This window comes from Schistocerca cancellata, chromosome 9 (genome assembly GCF_023864275.1).
Source record: "Schistocerca cancellata isolate TAMUIC-IGC-003103 chromosome 9, iqSchCanc2.1, whole genome shotgun sequence".
In the NCBI taxonomy this organism is placed as follows: domain Eukaryota; kingdom Metazoa; phylum Arthropoda; class Insecta; order Orthoptera; family Acrididae; genus Schistocerca; species Schistocerca cancellata.
In genome coordinates, this window is record NC_064634.1 from 209,526,389 (window position 1) to 209,551,545 (window position 25,157).

Below are 25,157 nucleotides of genomic sequence, written 5' to 3' on the forward strand. Positions count from 1 at the left end.
ATCCAGTCACATAACTGAGACGATATTCCATAAGCACGCAATTTTACTACGAGCTGCTTGTGTGGTACAGTGTCAAAAGCCTTCCGGAAATCCAGGAATCCGGAACCGATCTAAAATCCCTTGTCAATAGGACTCAGCACTTCATGTGACTAAAGAGCTAGTTGTGTTTCACAGGAACGATGTTTTCGAAACCTATGTTGACTGTGTGTCAATAGACCGTTTCCTTCGAAGTCATTCATAATGTTCGAACACAATATATGTTCTAAAATCCTCCTGCATATCGACGTTAACGACATGGGCCTGTAATTTAGTGGATTACTCCTACCACCTTTCTTGAATATTGATGTGACCTGTACAACTTTCCAGTCTTTGGGTGCCGATCTTTCGTCTAGCGAACGGTTGTAAATGATTGTTAAGTATGGAGCTAATGCCTCAGCATACTCCGAAAGGAACCTAATTGGTATACAGTCTGGACCAGAAGACTTGCTTTTATTAAGCGATTTGAGTTGCTTCACTACTCTGACGATATTTACTTCTACGTTACTCATGTTGGCAGCTGTTCTCGATTCGAATTCAGGAATATTTACTTCGTCTTCTTGTGTGAAGGCATTTCGAAAGGCTGTGTTTAGAAAATCTGCTTTGACAGCACTGTCTTCGAGAGTATCTCCATTGTTATCGCGCAGAGAAGGCATTGATTTGAAACTTCCTGTCAGATTAAAACTGTGTGCCGGACCGAGACTCGAACTCGGGACCTTTGCCTTTCGCGGGCAAGTGCTCTAGCAACTGAGCTACCCAAGCACGACTCACGCCCCGTCCTCACAGCTTTACTACTGCCAGTACCTCGTCTCCTACCTTCCAAACTTAACAGAAGCTCTCCTGCGAACCTTGCAGAACTAACACTCCTGAAAGCCGGCACGGTAGCTCAGCATGTTCGGTCAGAGGGTTGGCTGCCCTCTGTAATAAAAAAAAAAAAAAAAAAAAAAAAAAAACTGAGTGAATGGATCAATAACGAACTTCAACGGGCGTCAGGTGACGTCCGCCACGAACAATTCAAACGAACAATAACGAACAAAATGAGATTACACAAAAAAAGTTGGTAGAGCACTTGCCCGCGAAAGGCAAAGGTCCCGAGTTCGAGTCTCGGTCCGGCACACAGTTTTAATCTGCCAGGATATTTCATATCAGCGCACACTCCGCTGCAGAGTGAAAATCCCATTCTGAAGGCATCGATTGTTTCTTGCCGCTAACATACTTCACATACGATCAGGATCTCTTTGGATTTTCTGCCAGCTTCCGAGACAAAGTTTCGTTGTGGAAACTGATATACGCGTCTCGCATTGAACTCCGCGCTAAGTTTCGGGCTTCTGTAAAGGATCGCCAATCTTGGGGATTTTGCGTCTGTTTAAATTTGGCATGTTTGTTTCGTTGTTTCTGCAACAGTGTTTTAACCCGTTTTGTGCACCAAGGAGGATCAGCTCCTTCGTTTGTTAGTTTATTTGGTATAAACCTGTCATTTCGACAGCGGCATTGTGTGCGAGGAGATTGACTGCGCAGATCTAAAGGTTACAGCAGAGCTGTCACCGGTAGAAAGCCGACTGCACGTTGGCTTTTATCTCGAAAGAATGGTGATAATTGAGAAGTCAACAGAGGACATCGTGGGTGGCGGAGCTCTTCCGCGTCGCGGGTCGCGCGACACCTCCTCGTCTGCCGCTGGTCAGTGACGGCGGGTCCTTTACGTAAGCGCGGGAGACCTCGCTCCCTGGGAGCCGGCGCCCGCCGTGTGTTTGGGCTGGGGGTGGAGAGCCGTACCCCTCCTCCAGCTCAGCCCCGCGGCCTGGGTGTGGACGCCGTCAGAGACGGGAGCAGGGCGCGCGTGCCAGCCAGACAGCGGGCACCCTCCCCCCTCCACCCGCCGCTGTCGCGCTGCCCCCCTCCAGCGCTCCCTGGAGACGACGCTGGAAGACGCCCTGCCGACCGGTGAAGAGCGGCGCCAAAAAAAGCCAGCCCGCCGTATATAAGGCCGGTGGGCAGCGGCGTACTGCAGACGCACTTGCCGCGTGTCCTCATCAGATCAGCAGCAGCAGCAGCAGCAGCAACAGAGACCATGCAGTCCTTGGTGAGTAGTCACGTGACAAGCTGCCAGCGTAGACGCCGGCTCGTGGTCTAGTGGTTAACATCGCTGCCCGGGTTCGAGTCCCGGCTTGGTCGGAAATTTTCTTCGCCCGGGGACTGGGTGTTTGTGTTGTCCTCGTCATTTCATCTCGTCATAATCGACGCACAAGTCGCCGAAGCGACGTCAGATAGAAAGACTTGCAGCTGGCGGGTGAACCAGCCCAGACGGGGTCTTTCGATCCATAACGCCATACGATAGTTTCATTCCATTTTCTCTCAGTGTAGTTCCCTCTAGCCTAGTACGAGTGCAGACTCCACCCTGCATATTTTTGTGACGATATGGACCATCATATGTCCTGTTGGCACACTATCTAGGACGAAAGTCTTATTTACATCTACACCTACATATATACTCCTCCAGCCAACGTATTTTCTGTCCTACTCCATTCGCATCTTGAGCGAAAGAAAAATTGGTGTCGCCCGCATCTCGTGGTCGTGCGGTAGCGTTCTCGCTTCCCACGCCCGGGTTCCCGGGTTCGATTCCCGGCGGGGTCAGGGATTTTCTCTGCCTTGTGATGGCTGGGTGTTGTGTGCTGTCCTTAGGTTAGTTAGGTTTAAGTAGTTCTAAGTTCTAGGGGACTTATGACCGCAGCAGTTGAGTCCCATAGTGCTCAGAGCCATTTGAACCATTTGAAAAGTTGGTGTCAATATTAATAGTTTCTCCTACTCCATTCGCATCTTGAGCGAAAGAAAAGTTGGTGTCAATATTAATAGTTTCTGCTTATTTCTAGAGCGCCGCTGCACTGTACTTGTGTGCTGAGTTAATGAATACCCGCTCCAGCTGCATCATTTCTGTCCAAGACCCGTTTCGTCTTTTGTATGGAAGCTATTATCCAGTGTATCACAAAATAGTGTTGTTGCGAAGCGCACTTCTCTGGTCCACTAGGAATGGCTTCAATATAAAAGCCAATACCGTCTCTGAACTGAAATAAGGCAGCAACTGTAGCGGATATTGATTAAGACTGTAAGCACGATAGTCTCGCTTATCTTAACCCCATAATCCCTCGGCGAGATACACGATAACGACAGCATAATGATTGGACAGTGCCCTTGTAATACAACTTCTCTAAATTTACTCGACAGGGAACTGCGAGAAGTATGTCTTCTTCCAAGGATTACCATGTAAGTTGCCCGATCATTTCTGGTGCACTATCGTAGTAGCTATACCGACCTGTTACGATCCCAACATCACGGTTTTGAATCCGTTTCATGTCTGCTGACATGCCTGTTTGATAACCCATAAACACTGGAACCGGTTTTAATAAAGGAACAGAACTCTAGCGTTGCTCGCACTATGCGATTCTTGCCCAGGTGCACTGCACCTTCGCAGAATCTTCCTAAATAATTTTGATTGGTCATCCCATTTCATACCAGTTCTTGCTGTTACACCCAAATACTTATGTGATGTAACTTGCTGAGTCTGCCACCTGATGGTACGATCTGAGCCTCGAATCGCATCGCATTAGTACTGTTAAGAAATAAAGTCAACAAACGGCCACTCCTTGCTTTATAATGACGACAGCTTTTCGTTTTAGATCTCTCTCACGAATTTTCTTATATCCCTTTGTAACGCAACACATCAGAATATTTATCTGGGAAATAATTTATTCTGGTAACGCTATGTTTAACCCCATCTATGTATTTCTTGTTGGTTAGGATTGCAATGCTTTCAGCATTACGAAGCTCAAATGGTTCAAATGGCTCTAAGCACTATGGTCATCAGTCACTGAGGTCATCAGTCCCCTAGACTTAGAACTACTTAAATCTAACTAACATAAGGACATCACACACATCCATGCCCGAGGCAGGATTCGAACCGGCGACCGTAGCGGTCGCGCGGTTCCAGACTGAAGCGCTTAGAACTGCTCGGCCACTCTGGCCGGCCAATAACTAGAGTACATAAGCCGTTATGCGCTATTGTCTAATCTTCCTCCACCAAACGATGGCCAAGTAGATGTTGGGGGTGTTACGGAATGAACAAGGTTCAAATAGGCTCCATGCCATCCTGGATTAAACCGCGACAGTATCTTCTGTATCATTCAGTGTAGTTCCAGTGTAGACGCCCAGTCACTGTGAATGCTGGAGGTTTTACTTGGGTCCAGTAGTAAATGCTTTGACATTAAACTCCGCGGCAAGGGTAACCACAGAACAGCACTTCGCTTAATTTTTGAGTCCTCTGCGTGTGCAGTAACTGTCGCGCGCGGACGTACCGGAGTGGGATGACGGCGGAACGTTGTGGTTAGCCACAGCTCCAGAGAGAGAGCCCCAAGCCCTGCTGAGTCAGCGCAAGCCCCCACAATGAGTAGCAGCGAGTAGTACCGTCTCGTACTCTGCAGTCCTACTCCGCATCCGCTGCAACTCAGGGTCTTGTTCAAATGAATAATTTCTCGTATACGGGCACCGAACAACATCTTCATTATAAGGATACCTCTCTTTTAAGTAGCATTCTGAATTTTTGTCCAGCACACAGTTTTCCTTCCACAAGACTTGTCCAAAAAAAGGAACCATTGCGTACCATTCATGTAAGCTTGACGTCATTCATAAAAGTTCACGAAACTGACTTGATTCTTCTGTATCAGCACGGATTAACATATCTCGTCCACTTCCTCGAGAAGACAGTAAACAATTGGAAACCCAAGAAAAATGCCCTCCTATCATTCAGTAAAACTTCTGTGGTAGAAATTTTGTGCGAGTGCAATGTAGACCAACGAAGAGAAGGAAGAAACTCTGCTCATCTGTGGAGGATGTAAGTTTGCAGAACTGTAATGACCGGCGTGGTTTTTCCTTGTGTTTAATTTTTTGCTGTCACATCCAGCAGGTGGACGGATTATGTTACCCCAGATACATACGCTGTGTGGTAGTAAAGCAGTTTTCTGTTATGTTTTTAATAACACCGTGTTTACGTGCATGGTACAGTGTGGCACGTTTTTGAACAGGTCTTGAGGCGAGATTATTAGATAAAAAATACGGTGCTATTTAAAAAAAGACGTACTGCTATTAATATCTTAATACCGAACGAAGTTACGAGAAAGACTATCATGCTGGTTAATGTCTGCGTGGGAGCTAAACAAAATCTGCTTAATCCCTTTTTCAATTAGCTTCTGGGTAAAGTTATTTAGGTTGCTCAAGATAAACGGGACAATAGAAATCGTGTAGCACCAGCCATCCTGTATCAATGAATATACACAATATGAGACCATTTATTCCGATTCTTCTTTCATGTCGATGGAAGTTACAGGACAGTCAGCTCCAAAGTATTCAGGATAGACTTTTTTTTATTTTTGTTGTATCTATTGATGTTCATTTTACATGCTATCTATTTCGAAGTTAGGTCAGATACTTTGATAGGACTGAACAACCAACCAAGTTACGCAGATTTCTCCGACTGCCTCTCAGTCTGCGTGTACCATCTTCCCTTGAAAATCGATATAACTGTGGAACTGTAGGGAACGATAAAACGAGTAGTCTGTACTGGGCGACGCGTCAGATAGTGTGAAGAAGAAAACATTATCAGCCCGACAGGACGGAATGCTTTCTAGAAAAAGTAAGCCTGTACGTCATTCTCCACGGGGAAGTATCTTGGGAAGCGAAAATATCGGCACATGCGGAGTTACAGAGGACCGTAACTACTCACAGACTGAGCAAAAGTAAGTCGCTCGCTTTGATATTTGCAGGCGATGCAGTTGGGAAGGGGTCAAGTTGCAGGAATTGGAATATTGGGAGAAGCAGGAAGAGTTCCCGTTAATGGTAGCGTTGTACAAAGAATAAGTTATGCTCAGTAGGCCAAAAACCAAAAAGAATCTGACTCCAGTAAATTGGAGCATTCAACTGATAGTTACACCATCGGAGATCACAACCTCAGCTCGTGGCAACCATCAGGAGCGTTTCACAGTAAATAAGCCACGTAAACCTGGCATGGATTGATGAGATGCGTTTAAAGAAACCCAAGCAAGTCTAAAATGAAACTCTCTAATGTAAGTTTTTACTTAATATTTATCAATCTGAGACCTTTACAGATTTTTAGTATGGGAAGAGATCGGAAAGTCTCTCATAAGGGGTATGGAATGTTCCACAGTATGGGATACACCACTAAAAGAAGCTGTGCATCGCGGGAAAGCTTACTTTCAAAATTACTATTGTGTACGTTCCAGAACAAGTTCAGTAGAGTATTTTTTTCCCTATTCATCTCTCATTATCTCAATGACAGTAAAATTGTATAGGTTGAGCTTTTCCGCAAGTGTACCTTAGTCGTTCTTGCATTGCACCATCCACAGGTGTAATGGAAGAAGGTGAGATAATACTGGTACATCACGCACTCATCGCCCCATGCCCTACGGACGCTATCAGTTTGTAACTTTCAGATCGGTCAGGAACTGTAGGCCGGTATCTTTCCCCACCTCTTCGATCGCATACCAATAGCTAACATTCACTCCATTCGATACGTCAATCTGAACTCCACCTGCTAAATTCATTTACGAGCGCTCATCATTCTGATGGACTGAGAATGGAAACGAAGCGCGCCGGCAAGTAGATGGATATCCCGTGCCACAACCGGTCTCAGCGAAGTTCGCGGACGGATTCCTCCACGGACGACCTTGAACTGGTGGCGGGGGTGGATTCCGAGCCAACAGTCTCTGTGCCCGCACGCAGGGGGCCTCACGCACTGCGAATGTAAACACTTACGACGGGCGAAGTATCGCCCTGAAAGTGAAGTGGCCGGAGAGGCGGAGTTATCCTTCTCCGCGCGTTCCCAGTATGCGTCCGGAATCCGAAGTGCTTGTTTTCGTGAAAATATGTATGCGCATGCCTAACAGAATACGGAATCCGCGGATGCCGCTTACGGAGTCATCCTCTGAAAAGGTCTCTTGAAGATCACAATAATCTGTCATCTGTATCTGAAGCATAATTTTAGTAGAGTTATATCCGATTTCGTCTTGAGTGATGTAGACATTATTGTATGACCTCATATTGTATATTACCTTTGAGAAATCACCGAGGTTATCTAACCGCGCTAGATACTGCAGTTCTGTCGTTAGGCTCAAATACCAGTCCATCTGTCATGAGTCTGGTTTTCTTAGATCCCTACAGACGAACGTCGATATCTTTCCTTAAGTAGGCGTCATGCATGTCCTTGAAACATCGTCATTTTGCTTTCCGTCTCTAGTGTTTTCGACTCTAACAAAGCTTTCAGTTGTAATTCTTTTCTTTTTGGCACCATTGTAAGAGAAGAGTTCCCTGTCTAGCGAGTCGTCTCAACTGCCTCGCCACAGAAACGATCAGTTCGTTTATTAAAAATCGCAGATAGGGAAATATTTGCAAGATAAAATGCTTCAAACGGCTCTGAACACTATGGGACTTAACAACTGAGGTCATCATTCTCCTAGAACTTAGAACTACTTAAACGTAACTAACCTAAGGACATCACACACATCCATGCCCGAGGCAGGATTCGAACCTGCGACCGTAGCAGTCGCTCGGTTCCAGACTGAAACGCCTAGAACCACTCGGCCACCACAGCCGGCTTTGAAAGATAAATAAAGAAAAAAGAGAAATACTGTAAGAAAAGTTTAGTAGTCCGATTGACCCAAATCTCAAAAAGCTGCTACGTTGCCAGAGCTATTTTCACCGACGATATCCTTTGTTAATTATCGGATAGACAAAAATTAATGTCAAGTCTTTTTTTTTCATGCTGTGTCTTGCAGTTGGTTTTGTGCTGACGATCACGTTTCCCTTCCTATGCCAATCTCTTGGTTCCTAGCGTACCATTAATAGTGGAAGCGTTCGGGTCAACTTACTCGTGGTGAATATTAATAGACTGTTTGCTTACGTAAGACAGTTCTTGCTACTGGAAATTGTTATAGTCATGAAATCTGATCGCCATTTAGAAATTCAGATTCCTCGGTGGAGGAAATGAAGATACGAATTTTGCTCGGTTGGAAGACCTCCAAGAGGTCGGTTGTTCAGTCGTCTAGTTACACAGCGGATCTTACCCTTAGCAAAATATGAGTTTTGCGTTAAGCGCATGTGTCTAGTGTAATACGTGTAGAGTTGTTAATGATGATGTGGGAGAGGGACTGCTGCCAACAAATAGCATCAAGGGTGCCACGTAGCTTAGATGATCCTGTCATACGAATGGATCACCATCAAGACTATCATATGCTCTCACTACAGAAGACACTGCCAAGGATTTCGGAATTTCACTCAGGATATCGACGCAGTATCTATTAATAAGGAATTTTGCAACAGTTCCTCTACTCCACTGGTCACTTGTGGTGAAAATTTCTCCCGCCATCTGGATCTTGGGCTACCCGAAATCGAGCGCCACCTCACAAGCGCATATTAGTGAAAGCGTCTACGGAGGCGGGCTGTAGAGATATCGTTAAGAATACAACTGAACATCACAACGAAGAAGAATAGGGAAGGAAATCGGCCGTGGCCTTGTTTAAATACTTGTCTCAAAATTTTCATGAGTACCACCAAAAAGCTGCTAAATTTTTATTATTCTGCACCAGTGGGGAGCGACTTTTGCTGTGGAGCACAACCTAAAGAACTTACCCCATAATTTGCGTTAGATGATTTTGGGAAACCTCTTGGATCCTACAAAAGGATGACTGTACTCTCATCTGTGTACAAGCTTCTGTGCCACCTCGCACAGTTTGATGCAGGAGAGCGACAAGTATTTAGTTCTGGCAAGTGTGAGTAACTCGGCGAGTATAGTGATCGGCTCGCACGATACTTGCGTTGCCGGGTTACGATCCGGAACATCGCGCTGGCACATAGCCTAAACGGGCGTCGGTACTGCGTACTGATCTCAATCTGCTAGCCGTAGTTCAGGTGATTGTGGGGTGGGGTGGGGGTGGGGGTGGGGGGGGGGGAAGGAGGGAGGAATGTACGTGTTTAGCATTTTGCTTTCCCGGAACGTAATAGAAAACGACTTTACGTAAGGAACCTATAAGAGATTTCTTGAGGGCGAAAAGAATGCTTTACTACTGGCAAGTCGTTCCAATAACAGAATGACGAGCCGCTTTCCGCTTATATGGGCATTGGCAGAAAATGTGACAGATTTAGAACTTTTACCTTGGGACATGCATGTTCAGAGAGTTCATCCAGATAAAAGTGACTGAATTTCATTTTATTACTGGAACTATGGAAAATTAATGTAGTAACACCACTGTATTTGCAAACGTCGACGACTAGTAATCTGAGGCAAACTTCGCGTAGATATTTATTCTTTACGAGACATTATGAGCACTTTTCATATTGATATGTTTTCTCTCTTTCTTAATAATAGATTTAATTATTATGTAACTGATATTGCTTAAGTAGTCTTTTCAGGCTGGCGTAAACTTTCTTAAGTGTCTGGTGCACATTAATGCACACAAATTCCCAGGTCTGTTGCCAGTAGTATCACTTGGACCGCCATTTAATTTCTTCCACGTTTTATTTTATTTTTAAATGTAGCAATACAGTAAATTATACTCATGCCGCTGCTTCCTATCTCCATGTGGTGCTAATCTTTTTTACCCCTACGTAACAACCATACCTAGCATCCCGTAAATGCGCTTAGCATTTTCTTACCTTTCTCTGTTCCTACATACCTTACTTCTCTTTCCAGAGGCAGTTTAGCTATTCGCGGATGCCCACGCGTGTCACAGCTGCAGCTCCTCCCGTTTTCCGTTTTCTTTCTACATTTCAGATTTGTTCTGGCCTCTCTTCGTAATTTTCGTGCGCTACCTCATTGCAAATGTTAGCTGTTTTCTCTTTTTCATTTTTACTGTCATATACATTTCATTTCCACACACTGTAATGTTTCAGACGAATATTTTCAGACACTATTTCCTTAGTTATGTATCAGTTTTAATGTAAGTTAACTTTTATTGCGGAACAAAGCTTTTTTCGCCTGGTTCAGATTATGACTTTCCCCTTACCACGGTAGTGTTTTACAGTGTTGTTTATTTGGTAGCTGAATTTTTTTCATATTTCTCTGCATATACTAAATAATTTAAATAAGTATCACCATGCCCTATATGAGGAGGACACCCTTTTGTGAATTAAAATATTTCACTATTCAGTTAATATGCCCAGTGGGCGTCAAGCAGTACTTTCTCCAATAAGGTGTCATTTATTTTCGATATTCCCTTTCATTACTTTCGCCATGGAAGTAGATATGCGGAAAAGCTCCGCCATAACAAAAACGCTAGTTTAACGATGCGTGGGAGGGGAGGGAGAAAGATTATGCTATCATGTCCCGTCAACATCGGGCTCGTTAGAGCATCAGACTATAAATTCATTCAAACAAGAAAAAACAAAAACATGAATGCGGCGTACTCTGCGTTCTGTACGTTAATCATAGCGCCGATTGAAAACAGTCTGAGACCTATCTACAGTTAGCAGGTTGTTCTGCTGGCAACCAATGTTTGAATGCTAGTCTGACCTGTTTGTCAGAGCAAGAGGTCCTTGAACTTGGGTGCGACGTTTGTAAGTGCACGCGCGACGGTGCGTGAGTTGCGTGGGAAGCGCAGGTGGGCGGCGGCCGCGCCTTCAGGAATGTGCGTCGGTACACTCCAGTCAGATTAAGTCCTGTCACCGCTGGAGGACACGTTGCTCCACAAAACTCTCCGATCAGGAAGGAAGAGTTGCTTTCGTAATGGCTAAGGACTCTGTAAGCGTCTTCTGATTTCTGGCTGTTACCGTATCCAGAAACTATCTAATTTTTAGGTACACTGGTTACTCAAGGATATGACACTGGACAGCCGTGAGGAGAGATGGAAAAAAGTGGTCTATAAAATTACCTGTGTACCTTTCGCGAGCAAGTGCTCTACCGTTGGAGCAATCCAGGCTCGACTCACAATCTCCACACACTGCGGAAGGCACGAGAGCGATACTTGTGGAAGCTGAGCTATAGAGACCGGTCGTGAGAAGAGTATAGATAGCTCAGTAGCTGGAGCATTTGCTCACGAGTGGCCAAGGCTGCCGGTTTGAGTCCCGGTCCGGTACACAAGTGTAATCTGCCAGGATACTGCAGACAAACGCACACTCTGTTGCAGAATGGAAAGTCATTCTGGGAACAATCCCCCAGGTTGTGACTAAGCCGTTCCTTCGCAATATCCTTTCTTCCAAGAATGATAGTGCAGAAAGTCAGACACGAGAACTTCGGCGAACACAGGGATGAGATACTGGCGCAAATGACGCTATGAGGGCGGGTCGTGTCTGGGTAACTGCCAGTAAAGCATTTGAGAGCCCCTTTAGTTTTTTATGTGCCACCAGAAAAGTGATCAGACTGTCTTTTAAGCAGGATGGCACTTTTTTCTGGACGCTTGTGACTCAAATTTTGCTATGTCTCTTCTGAGTCCTTACCTGACGAATGATTAAGTTCTACTTACAAAGCAAAAGCCAACAGTTTCCTTCTGCTACTAGTATGGAAGAGCAAATAAAACGATGCTAGGGAGAAAAACTACGATACTGCAATTTTCGGAACTTGCTAGTGCAACTGCAGGTCGTACCATCTTCATGTTGGTTTTACGTAGTTCCCTACATCACATACGGTGATCAGTGGAGTACCTTTTTCGAAAGTTTTTCATGAAATGCTCTTCAAGTGTTTGTCATCTGTAAAATGAAGCAGCTGACAACGTTTTTACACCGTAGGTCTAAGGAAGAAAAGTAGCAGCACTGTTCTTAAAATCGGTAGCGGTCAGAAAACGAAAATTGCAGAGTCACAGTGGACTACGAGATGAAAGAGCAAAATGTCAACCCGACAACATTTAGGACAGTAATCTCCTACGCATGATCAGCGAGAATTCTATGTAGTAGAGCAGCGACTACACGTGGAAGGAAGGTTGGAGTCTTTTGAACCTCCTCCGCGGCGCACTTCACAAAGAGCGTGCCGTATGTGCTCTGTTATTAACAGAGCGCCTGGGAGACGTGACTGCTACGCACGTTTTGTCTGTTTGTCAGACGCGCAGCTGTTTGTCAGTCGGCGCAGTAGATGCCGGGCCATTGTCGATGCTGGGTGGAAGCCTTCACGTACCTGCCAGATAAGGACAGCTCATTCAAGGGGCCGCTAGCAACTCGAAATATCCATATGAATAGCCGCTATCCTTGTTGGGCCTCTTGTGTTTCGGTCGTCCTTTTCAACTGCGTCATTTCCCATCACATAGTTATTTTCTTTTCTTCCATATCAAACTAGGTGAATACAGAGCTTGTACTCATATCCTGCCTCATTTATACGATTCGCAAACATTTAGAAAATGTTTGCACTGCACTCTTTCGCACAGAATGACACTAGTCGCGGACAGATCAGGTACAGAAATTCTGTCACCGGTGGGGGGGAGGGCGACAGTGGGGGAGAGAGGGATGAGGTGGCCGGAAGAAGAGCGTCTGGCAACTCTTTACCACCAGAATTACCAAATCCAATAAATAATCATTCCAGCCGCATGAAGTTACGGGACAAAGGCTAGAAAAACGAATAATAACAATAACAATAATAGTAATAATAACATTCTTAGATTCCTTTTCCAACTGATAAGCTAGACCACCAATCATCTCATCATTCTCATTTCTACATACCTACAACATCCAACATCCTCTATTACATACTTTGCAAGTCTAATTTTTGTCTGCCCTTACAATTTTCCTCTCGGACTCCTAGTCAAACTATTTCCACTGTTCCTTGTCACGTTCTGATAACAACTTTATTACATACTACTTTTCCTTTCACATTTCCACTATTACCTTTTCATTTCGCACGCTATATGCCCATTCAAGTTTTAAAACCCTTTTTCCCGAAGCCTATTTCAAATGTTTCCAATTTATTCTCCTCATGTTTACCTAGGGCACTCACTCCCTCCCCATAAACCACTGCTCTCCGGACACAGCTTTAAAATATTTTTTCTCAGTCTCTTATCAGTATTTCACAACAGCAGAATGCAGAGAGATTTGTTAAAAAAAAAGAAATTTTCGCCGATTTAGTTCTAGTGCCTCACTTTGCCCGGCTCTCGGGATGCTGTTCAAAGGGAAAGGTGTGGAGGCGACACAGATCTCCACCTACTCTCCCTTTCTTTCGTTTCAACACCACACTGCGCAAACACTCATTAGTATTCGTCCATACGATACGGGGCCGCACTTGACACACTGCGAGAAGAGAAGCGAGGCAGTATCTTATTCCTTCAGTATGCCTGTTTCGAGGTTCGAAATAATGACGAAGCACCTAACGCCATTCACAGCAAAGTAAGTAGTAATCGAAGACGCTATGTAGCTGAACCAGAACAGAAGTTCGGAAGCCCTTTCACGATTTCCAGAGACGAAGCTGCTGTGAAACGCAACCCTTTAAATGTCGTGATAGTAGCTCCTGCCTTCATCTCACACCACAAGCGCTAGCTTAATCTTTACATGTTTGCCATGTGCTAAAAACCACGCCTGTAACCAGCTTTAGACACTAGCAAATAAGCACTCTGGACCGTGCTGAATGTGTATTCGTTTACAAACAAAGACTTCCTAAAATCTCTTATTAACACACGCTGGGAGCCACATTCAAGAAGCAAGGTCTGAGCTCATCTCCGTAAATGACGTAATCACTCTCACCTTGTCGACGCGACTCAGAATGCATACCTCAGGTGTTGGTGAGGCAGATGACTACGGAGATAACACTTAATTGCTTTACAAACTAGCGGTTGTTAGCGGGACGACGCCGGAAGCTGCTAGCTGTTCATTAACGGTAACAGTTCGTAGTCATGTAGGGCAGGATGTCCTAGTTAGTCTCCGGTGCTAGAATGCAACTCAGTTCGAATGCTTCACTACTAACCTTAGTTTCACGAATCCATTGCCACTATACGTAGTTACTTCAAAGGTAATACGATGCATATCGACTTACGTGTGCTGCACTGCTCCACGGTATACCTTATGTATGATTGCGGTTTTTATCCAAAACCTAAAATTTCCGCAGATGTACTATATTATTTGGCAGTTATTTATATTTGCGACGTCTGTGCAGGTTTAACGCGCTTGACAGTAATTTCCTTAACCGTACAACGCTTCAGAAAAATAAACTTTTCTGTAAATTATTCTCGATTATTATTTAGATGCTGTTTCATTTAGGTTTTGACGGAGAACAAGTTATTAAGTTTGCAATAAGTACCCGAATGGCTTCATACAGCTAGTTAATCTGGGAGGAATGGGAAATATCACTCATTAGACTTCGCTGATCTTTCAATAATAGTTTGCTACTAGCAGGACGGCTCAAATTTCAGTGGATAAGATTCTATTACTACATTATCAATCTGTATGTCACACTAAGCTAAAAGTGATCTGGATTCTATGACCATTGCTCACATTAAGCTATCACAAGTGGTTGTTTACTAGTTTGTAGTTTGGTTGCTGAGGTGGTTTTTCAGGTTGCAAATCTAGAGTTAAGGAGTTCGGTTTCCACTGTGACCTAAGATTTCGTTCCGTTAGTTATTGTTGTTTCGCATATGTTACAAACGCCGTTGCACATTAAAATTTGGGTCGTCCCGTAATTCATTGGGCTTATGCATAGGAAGAAGGCAAGTTCACAGCGTCTTCAGTAGGATCGTAATTAGTAAAGCAGAGAGTTGAATAAACGAAAAACTGGAGTAGTAATTTCACCAAGTAACTTTATTCTGAAGATGTTTCTTTAATACAAGGAGACAGATTCGCGCTTGGAACCGACTACTAAGCCTTTCGGGATAAAAAGAAAATTAACAACTGAGCTATACCAGCACATGTCAGGTCTAAATTCTGCGTATCAACGACCAGAACATCACCACTGGTCTCCCACTCCAATGAGTTTCTTGTTAACGTCATTGCACACAATCAAGGTTCGAGTCCCACTCCAACAGACGATTTCAGTACGTCAAAAAAATGGTTCAAATGGCTCTGAGCACTATGGGACTTAACTTCAAAGGTCATCAGTCCCCTAGAACTTAGAACTACTTAAACCTAACTAACCTAAGGGCATCACATACATCCATGCCCGAGGCTGGATTCGAACCTGCGACCGTAGCGGTCGCGTGGTTCCAGACTGTAGCGCTTAGAACCGCTCGGCCACCCCGGCCGGCTCAGTACGTCAGGGAGCCTGTTTCATAGTACGTACTCTACAGGGTGAAAAATTAGTTCTGAGTACCCGCCCATCACTTCTTAGGTACGTTTTATCTAGCAGTAAAATTTCTTTAGCTTCTGTTTCCGGATTATTTCTATGCTGGGTAGAGTTATCTTATACCAGAGTAGTGTACCAAGTTCCCTTAACAGACATGTCTAGTTCCGAACTGCACTGCTGCTTGCAGCGGAATCACGAAGCAACGCTAGTCGCAGTAACAAATTTTCTTTCGTGATACTTGACTAACACATTACAGTAGTCTCCATTTTTGAGAACTCGTTGTTAAGCTTTATGTGTGTTGCGTATGTTTCAGGTGGTTTGTGTCCTGGCTTTGGCGACGGCGGTGTTCTGCGCGCCGCAGCAGGTGCAGGGGCCCACCACGCCACCGGTGCCGATCCTGAGGTCCGCGCTCGACACCAACCACGACGGAAACTACGCCTTCAGGTTAGTCGCAGCAACCTAACCGAAACAGATCCATATTTTGGAAGGCAGGTACATAACATTTAGTATCCTTACCGTTTGTCCGCCACCGTAGTTGAGCGGTCAGTGCGGCTGACTGCCATGCTTGGATTCCGGTTTCAAAAAATGGTTCAAATGGCTCTGAGCACTATGGGACTTAACAGCTGTGGTCATCAGTCCCCTAGAACTTAGAACTACTTAAACCTAACTAACCTAAGGACATCACACACATCCAAATCCCGAGGCAGGATTCGAACCTGCGACCGTGGCAGTCGCACGGTTCCGGACTGCGCGCCTAGAACCGCGAAACCACCGCGGCCGGCGATTCCGGTTTCAATTCATGGTGCTGCCAGGAATTTTTCCTTTGTAGGGGGTCTGGTATGGAGTCCTCTTGAGGCCAACTGGTGAGCTGCTCGAGCGATCAACAACGTTTCCATGGTCAAGAAATCCGGCAACGGTCAGGAGAACTGTATGCTGGCCACATACAGCTCCACACAGCATGACGCCATGGGTAGACGATGACCTGGCGTTGGGTCGGACCAAATTGGTCCGTGTAAGGACTGAACGCAGCTAACGGCCTTGCCGCAGTGGTAACACCGGTTCCCGTCTGATCACTGAAGTTAAGCGCTTTCGGGCTGGGCTAGCACTTGGATGGGTGACCATCCGGTCTGCCGAGCGCCGTTGGCAAGAGGGGTCCACTCAGCCCTTGTGAGGCAAACTGAGGAGCTACTTGATTGAGAAGTAGCGGCTCCGGTCTCGGAAACCGACATACGGCTGGTAGAGCGGTTTGCTGACCACATGCCCCTGCATATTCGCATCGAGTGACGCCTGTGGTCTGAGGATGACACGGCGGCCGGTCGGTACCTTTGGGCTTTCGTGGCCTGTGCGGGAGGAGGAAGGACTGAACGCGGAACTTTGCCTTATCTTACCTGCACACATTCTCTGCAGTACCACAGGAAAAGAACAGCGTGTCACTTGCGTCCTCTGGAAGAGAAAGTTTCACGCAATACGCTAGCTACATGACAGCCATTTAATCCTACATCCCTTAATTGTGAAAGCTGCATAGTGCTATTTCAGATCACAATTTATACTTAGTATAGTTTTTAATATATGACGGCAATCTATTGTTATAATCCATCGGAAAAACGCCGTTTGGAAAAAAAAAAGATCTAGCTCATTTGAAAAATGCACTCATGATCCAAAACTTTACGAACATTGCCCATCATGAGAGTAAACACCAAATGGTGGTGTTGTGGGCACTTGACGCGGTAAGAAAAATATACAAGCGGAGCGGAGACGAACGGCCAATCGTTGTAGTGACGATACGGACCGCAAATGGCTAAATCCACTGACATATTAAGAGGTTTTGACAAAGGGCAGTGCACAATGTTTAATACGTGCTCCCCAGTAGTCGACCCGTACGCATTCATTTGTTGACTCAACGACTTCGTGAATCACATTTGCAATGGATAGAGGATCATTTGGAACGTCTTGACTAGTCGGACGAATTAATGCTTGTATTTACAGCAGATCGATGGTCGCGTCCGGGCACGCCGTCATCCAGGCAAACAACTGCCCGAAATATGCAGCGAGCCACAGATGGAGGCTTTTGTAAGCAGTATTATGCTACAGGGGTTTCCACGAAACTTGCGGTAGTAATCGAAGGACCATGGCACTTATGGATTATGTGCACATTATTTTGGATCACTTGTATCTCTTCTTGCTTTGTATTTTCCCCGAAGGCAATGACATCTTCCAAGGGATATGTGATTATGCCAGGAGGCCACGATCATGCTACAGTTGTTTGTGTGTGTGTGTGTGGGGGGGGGGGGGGAATAGCAAACTCACGTTCATATACTGGCACCAAATTCGCCTGATCTGAAGTCCATGGTACGCATGTGGGACGATATCTGTCGCCATTTCCCAGCCAACCAATGGTCCGTTCTTAAGTCCTCCCGATCTACAGAACGTACGCTGATCAATATTTATGCCTGCCTATCTGGCCCTTACATGGAAGAAGTAGGAGATACCTTCGCATGAAAATTTCTTTTTAAGGGAAATAAGAATTTATTAGTACACAGCTTCTCGTGTACTGTCGTGCATTTACCGAGCGATGTGAACTCGTGTTAGGGGGGGACGACGGTTCAGACCCGCATCCAACCATTCTGATCTAGGTTTTGTCTGATTTCCCTAAATCACTTCAGGCAAATGCCGGGACATTTCCTTTGAAAGGGCGCAGCAGACTTACTTCCCTAACCCGATGGGACCGATGATCTCGGTGTTTGGTCCCCTCCCCCCCCCCCCCCCTCAAATGAATACACCAACCAACGTACCATCTTAACTGATTTAGCATGACGCACTGAAGTTTTTATTAACGTGACGCTGTCCTGTTACAAAGTATAGATTCTGTTTCTAAAAGGTGGGAACATTGATTTGATGCGATACGAGAAATGAGAGTTTGTAGCCAGTAATAGGTAAAGTGATGGGTCTATAAAGATGGAAGATTACCAAGAAAAGTATATCATTTTAGGTGAGTATTGGTGCCATGTTCGTTGATCGTAATTGGTACTCTTAGAAATCAGAATATTGAAAATTTATACACACGACAAAAATCTAGTTGATAAAGAGGACTTCAGCTAGGCTCAAATACAAAATCCTAGACACTGTGAAATGTTACTTTTTCTAGTTTACACAAAAATTAAAAAAAAAAGGCTGTTGTTGGGATCAAGCGGGACGGGGAGGGGGGCTAAATATCTCAGGCTGGAATATAGGAAGTGGAGGAAATTTACGTGCATACATAATGACCATAAAGCGATTTCAATTCATGAGCAGCCTACATAATGGTAAAGTGATAAATGTCACGCTGAGGTTTATAGAGCTGATTTAAAATGGCTGCATACATCAGTGAAACGACGGACCCGTGTATGGCATGCTAAACCTTACGCCCCACCAATAAGCACCTCCAGTGAAGGATGAGGAGATGAGTGTCCTTAGCTTTTGCAGATGCAAGTGTATTGGTGTTCTCGTCCCATTTACGAGACCGTTGAAAGCGACAGCATGGTTAACGAACTTGAGCATCAGTGAGAAATAAACTGGAGCAAACCGGTTGTCCTTGTGAGAAGGCGCCTGGCCTTTTTTTTTTTTTTTTTGTTTAATCTTCGCTCTCGGAATCTAGATCTGCACTTCCAGATAACTCGGCTCAGGATTCCTAAACAGGTTTCTCAGGTTGCGAAAGGACACGTTTTTCATTTTTATGCAGATTCCGGCGGCGGCAGGTCGATTACCTGGCCCTTGTAGGTTGAATGACCATAGACGTCGCTGTTTACAAGCGACGGTCGACCTTCGTGGTATCTCGTGACATGCAGTAATTACTGACGATTCCTGAACCAGTTAAGCGTACGATGTATGGCTTTCTTACTTCTGGAGACTCTTTTTCGTAAAGGCGTTGTTGAAAGTAATATCCACTACTCCTTTTACCCCAAACGGGCAAAACAATAAGAGCATACATTCTTTTCATGTTATTTAGCGTACTAAATTAACGTTAATTTTATACACTATGAATAAATTATTGATTAATTATGTTTTTGGAAATCGAAGTTTTCTTCTCCGGCTTGTTGCAAAACATGTACGGGTGTTACCTTCTATATGGCAGATGAGGATTTCACTGTTATGCATTTCTGATGTTTTTTGACTTATCTCGCTCATATATAACTGTCCGTACTGTAGTGATACGAACGAGTACAGCTTCTCAACGTGTTCTCAGTTCCTGATATTATTACATGTTTGGCGATTGCCGACGCTACGACAACTTATTTTATTGTAGTTGACTCACTTGGGGCAGTGTTCTTATTTTTGCTACCACTTTTTAAATTTTTTACACCAGTTGCAGGTATAGCTACTTGCCCCAACACAAGCTCAAACGACTCCCCCTGCCAGACAATGAAATCTGTCTCCCTTATTCATCCATCATATTAGCTACAGCTTTTCCCCCCTTATCCCACTACACGTCAGACCTCCTTCCTATCTCTCCAACTTCTCTCGCGTCTTCTCTTCTCAATACTACGGTCCTGCCCAGCAATTAAACCCCTGCTCACGTTACATCTTCCCACTCTCCAACCCAACTTTATCTCTACAGATACTACACAACGGAACCTATATTTATATTCACATCCTTCAATCCTACAGAACACCTAACGTTTCCACTCCCGTAAACCTTTCTTTTCTCCAGTGCAGGTCCTTTAAGTGCGGTGCTTGTTTGCAGTTCCTGCAAAGTGTTTCAAAGAAGTATTTTAGGCTTCATCTTAACCTTTTAGTCTTTCAGTTTTTATTTGAAGAATACAGATGTTATATAAATACTGTAAAAATCCATATTTTTACAGAATTTTCAAAAAACTTGTAAAATATTTCATCTTTTAATCATACTGGTTTCGTTTGCTGCATCTACATCCATACATATACTCCACAAGCCACCGTATGGTGGGCGGTACCCTGTACCATTACTGGTCGTTTCTTTTTCAACTTCACTTGAATATAGAGCGAAGAGAAAACGACTATCTATATGCCTCGTATTAGTCCTAATTTCTAGTATCTTATTTTCATGGTTCTTACGCGAAATGTACGTCAGCGGCAAAAGAATCATTCTGCAGTCAGCCTCGAATTTTCTCAACAGTCCTCCTCGGAAACGACGTCGCTTTTCCCCCAGTGATTCTAATTTGAGTTCCCGAAGCGTCTCCGTAATACTTGCGTGTTGTTCTAAACTACCTTTAACAAATCTAGCAGCCTGCCTCTGAATTGCTGGGATGTCTTTCGTTAATCCAAACTGGCGAGTAATCAATAATGGGTCGCAATGAACCACACTTCCCTAAAATTTTCCCAACAACCCGAAGCCGAACATTCGCCTTCGCTGGTGCAGTCCTTACATACTCATTACATTTCATATTGCAATGCAACGTTACGCCTTGATATTTAATCGAAACGACTGTGTCAAGCACCACGCTACTAATACTGTATTTGAACACTATGGTTTGTGTTTCCTACTCATTTGCATTAACTTAACATTTTCCTACATATGGAGGTAGCTGCCATTCATCATATCAACTAGAAATTGTATCCTCCTACAATCACGCTACGGCGTCACCTTCCCGTACGCCACTATAATCATCAGCAAACAGCTGCAAACTGCTGCTTGTCCCGTCTTCAAGATCATTTATCTACATATAGAATAATAGCGGTCCTATCACACTATCCCTGGGGCACTCATGACGATAACCTTTTCTCTGATAAACAATCGCCGTCGAAGACAACATACTGGGTTCTGCTACTTAGTTTTTGGCTGAACGACAGAATTTTGCACCACTGGCAGAAAGGGCTGGGGAGAATGAAATAACAGTTAAAAAAAAGTTTGCTTGGCATATAGCTAGGCGGATAGCTTGCTGGTCCGTCCTCTTGCACGACAATTACCACTTTAAAACTGCAAAAAAAAAAAAAAAGGTATTGCTAGACGCGTGAAAGATCTCTTGCGCGCGTCGTTTGGTGATGATCGTGCGCTCAGCCGCCACTTTCGTCATGCTTGGACTCTCAGGTCCCCAGACCTCAGTCCGTGCGATTATCGGCTTTGGAGTTACCTGAAGTCGCAAGTGTATCGTGGTCGACCGACATCTCTAGGGATGGTGAAAGACAATATCCGACGCCAATGCCTCACCATAACTCCGGACATGCTTTACAGTGCTGTTCACAACATTATTCCTGGACTACAGCTATTGTTGAGGAATGATGGTGGACTTATTGAGCATTTCCTGTAAAGAACATCATCTTTGCTTTGTCTTACTTTGTTATGCTAATTATTGCTATTCTGATCAGATGAAGCGCCATCTGTCGGACACTTTTTGAACGTTTGTATTTTTTTGTTTCTAATAAAGTGTGTGTGTCAATTTGTACCTCTCTGTCTACATTATTCCGTGATTTATTCAGTTTTCAAATTTATTCTGACTTTTTGATCACCTGGTACATGTCCGTAAGGAAAATAAGTTGGAGTGAGTACGTCCGTTCCTCAGAAAATAAGATGACAGAGAGGTTAAGATGTTCGTCTGCTCATTGCGATTCATTCTATGAATTCCCAAAACTTCAAACGACATCGCCGATAGGGTGTTATATCTAGCATTTCTTCGTAAGTATTCAACGTTCGTCACTGATTTTTTAAAAATGTTTTTTTGTATCCGCAGCTTTGAGACTGGCAACTCGATCGTCCGCGAGGAGCAGAGCGAGGTCCTGAACCCGGGCCAGCCGAACCAGCAGCGCGTGGTGCGCGGCCGCTACTCGTACGTCGACCCCGAGGGCCGCGACGTGGTCGTCTCGTACATCGTCGGTGAGGACGGCGGCTTCCGCGCCGAGGGCAACGTGCTGCCCAAGGAGCCCGAGATCCCAGAGGCCATCCAGATCGCGCTGGCCCGCAACGCCGCCGAGGAGGCGCAGCTCAACGAGCAGCAGCGCGCCGAGGTCGCATCCGGCCGATACGTCCTCCAGTAGGGTCTCCACCAGCCGCCGACCGCCACGATCCCAGCTGCCCTGACGACCCCCGCACTCGTATATCGGCAGCTCCCATTGGACCTCAGCTACCTTTGCCGTCTGCAGTAGTGTACCGCACAGTGGTTGCACGTATCCTGCAGACAATCCAGTAGCAACGCGTCCTTTAGAGCTGCCGACGTACAACTGTTCTCAGCCACCAAGGAGGAACTCCAATATTCAATCATCGCTGCTCGTCACACGCAGGGGTCGACAAATTGCCAGAGGGTTGTGCAACCAGAATCCCCACACATATCGCTGCCGACTTTTAGAGCACTGTGCCCAGTAAAACGCTATATATCAATCCACAACAAAAAGCGCGTCTCGAGACCAGATTCTTCCCCGTGTGAGGTACAACACGATCATCCCTAGACAATGGGAGTGACAGTGTCAAGAGAAAACCTACAGGCAAAAGTTTGTAGTGGTAGTATGCCTTCAATGAAGGCGTCCATATACGTCAGAGATTGGTTAGCGGCGTTAAGACTGTTCGAGATAGAATCTTGTCAGTTTCGAAGCTGCCAATCTTGAGTTTATGTGCAATATTTTCTGTCCGTTTTCTCTTTACAGGATGCTACAACACCAAGAATAAAAATTTCTAGGTACACCGGGAAGATAAGCTTTTTGTTGTGGTGGCAAACCCCACCTTTGTAGTTTACGAAACGTTAGTAGCTCCCCCACTGCCACGCATTTACTGGACACAGTGCTCTCGACTCCGATGCACACTTCACACTTAACAGTACGCACACAACTGCTGCAGGCTCTCGTCTACAGTACTATTGTACATACGCTGTTTCCACAACCATTTTGCTCGAGAAGAAAGACACAAAGACGAACCTGTACAATTAGAGCGTACATTTTCGTTGTCTCGTTGTGTAGTTCTGCGCCTCACCAGTATGCCCGTTACTGTTAAGATCGTGCCATTGCTTCATGGTCCAAACAGAATCGCTGCTCGCAGCATTGTGGCCTGAATGACTCGTCTAATTACTAACTATGCATACATTTATACAAAACGTTTTTCATCTGCTGTATGTAAAAATTTTTAAGCAATAAAAATATTTAAGTCAAGGCACTGTCTTCTTTTACTATCACGTTCAATTTACCTTCCACCCCTGTGTAAAGAAAGGACATTATCGATGACAACTGTAAAGAATAGGTTTTTCCTGGTTACATACTTTGCAGACTTTTCACTTAAAAATGACAGAGACGTGAAACTACTCTCAAAATGACGCATAATTATCACAACTCAGTGGAGAAGAGCATCTTGTAGAAAAAGAATAGCTGAGTGATACTCAAGAAGTTGAGGAACAGCAAAGAATTTCGCTATCGAAAATGTACTAGAAATGCCTATGTACTAGAAATGCCTTCAAGAAGAAAAAAGAATCGGCTGTCAGTATTATAGCGTAAAAACGCGCATGAAATATTTGTCTTTGGACTGTTGGACCCTAGTCTGGCACGTTGGTATGAGTCTCTGAGCCTCAAATGTAAATGTTTTGTAGACTGGTTACAGTGCTGACGTAAGACATCGGCTCGTCAAGGAAAGGGACACATTTGAAATTGCCATTATAGCTATTAAAACTTAGGTATTACTTAAAATCAGTTAATGAATCAATAGTCAATGATCGTTGATCATGATGTCACTGGAACAGAAGATAATTTTTATTTATATTTATTGGTATTTCGTTAACACATGGTCTTTTTAATCTCTATTACAAGCAATTTAACACACAAAAGACGTAATCCATTACTGCTAGGTTACAATCATAAGTTACTGTAGCAAGACAAACTTTTTATCATACCATAACGAATATACTGAAATGAAATTGGCACAAATAACCACCAACTAAAGACGAACCCCATCTACGTACTCATCGCTCGCTCAAAAATACTTCGAGTCTTGTCACGCATCCTATCCTAATAAATTAAACTACATCTCATCTATTCGGTACCATCTGGTTTATACATGATTGTACACTTTTAAAGCTTTCGTAAGTCCTTGTCGATCATCACTGCTGTAATTCTAATACTAAATTGTACATCTACTCGTAATAACACTATACAAAGGAACCAAATAACTGCTGGAAACATGTAAATATAAAGTAACGTAACCCAAAAAGGTCAAGCGTGTAAGATAAGGATCTCTAGTCTCAAAACTCTCTGAGCTGTTGTATCTGCTGCTAACCACAATTTTCGGTCTCTTAGATTATACTCCGAAGGTGCTCCATTCTAACATCTGCCACAAGTGAAAAAAAAGTAGGTGATAAAATGGATGCTGATATGAAAATTGAGCCTACCGAAATTTGCTCTTTGGAGAAGAACGCAGTTCATACTTTTGACTGTTGCGCGGATGCCAAAATGAGAGCTATAAAAGGCAAAGACGGAACTGAAAAAGATCTGGAGACGCTCGACTGATGAAAATCAGATAGACCTAAAAGAATGTCAGTTATATTATTTGTAGAACATTCGGAAGAAGTGGCTCATATTTTGGTAACAGTCATTCAACGTCGCTGAAATGACAACGCGTTTCGCGTTACGGAAAGAGGATCATGCGGTTACTGTCCTTAAGAAGAGTCACAGAATAAAAGCGCAGAACGATATATGTGCTTTACTGGCGTTAGTTTCCTGTAGGATTATGTAACACTTTATGTTCCCACGTGATGACTGTTTTGCATACACAAGAACAGAGCTGTGGGAACCAATACTCACTGATCACCAAGCATTTTCATGTTGTATCTGATTGCACTAGGTCTACAGCTGAGAAATTCCTTTTGTATATGAGAGAAACCCATCCGGCAGCTACAGATGATCACTTCTGTATCTTTAAGGCTCCATTATCAATGCTCTTTGCAAGACGTTA

General features: G+C 44.3%; 1 protein-coding gene and 1 pseudogene across 1 annotated transcript; both read left to right on the plus strand.

Moving 5' to 3' along the window:
• The first annotated feature begins 1,998 nt into the window (after nt 1-1,998).
• LOC126100219 (larval cuticle protein 16/17-like) lies at nt 1,999-23,368 on the plus strand. The gene is made up of 3 exons (XM_049910781.1): nt 1,999-2,116; nt 15,597-15,727; nt 21,964-23,368. Exons 1-3 carry the CDS (start codon nt 2,105-2,107, stop codon nt 22,265-22,267), a joined length of 447 nt encoding a protein of 148 aa, XP_049766738.1. The 5' UTR covers nt 1,999-2,104; the 3' UTR covers nt 22,268-23,368.
• LOC126102303 (5S ribosomal RNA) lies at nt 16,312-16,429 on the plus strand (annotated as a pseudogene).
• Nucleotides 23,369-25,157: the final 1,789 nt, after the last annotated feature.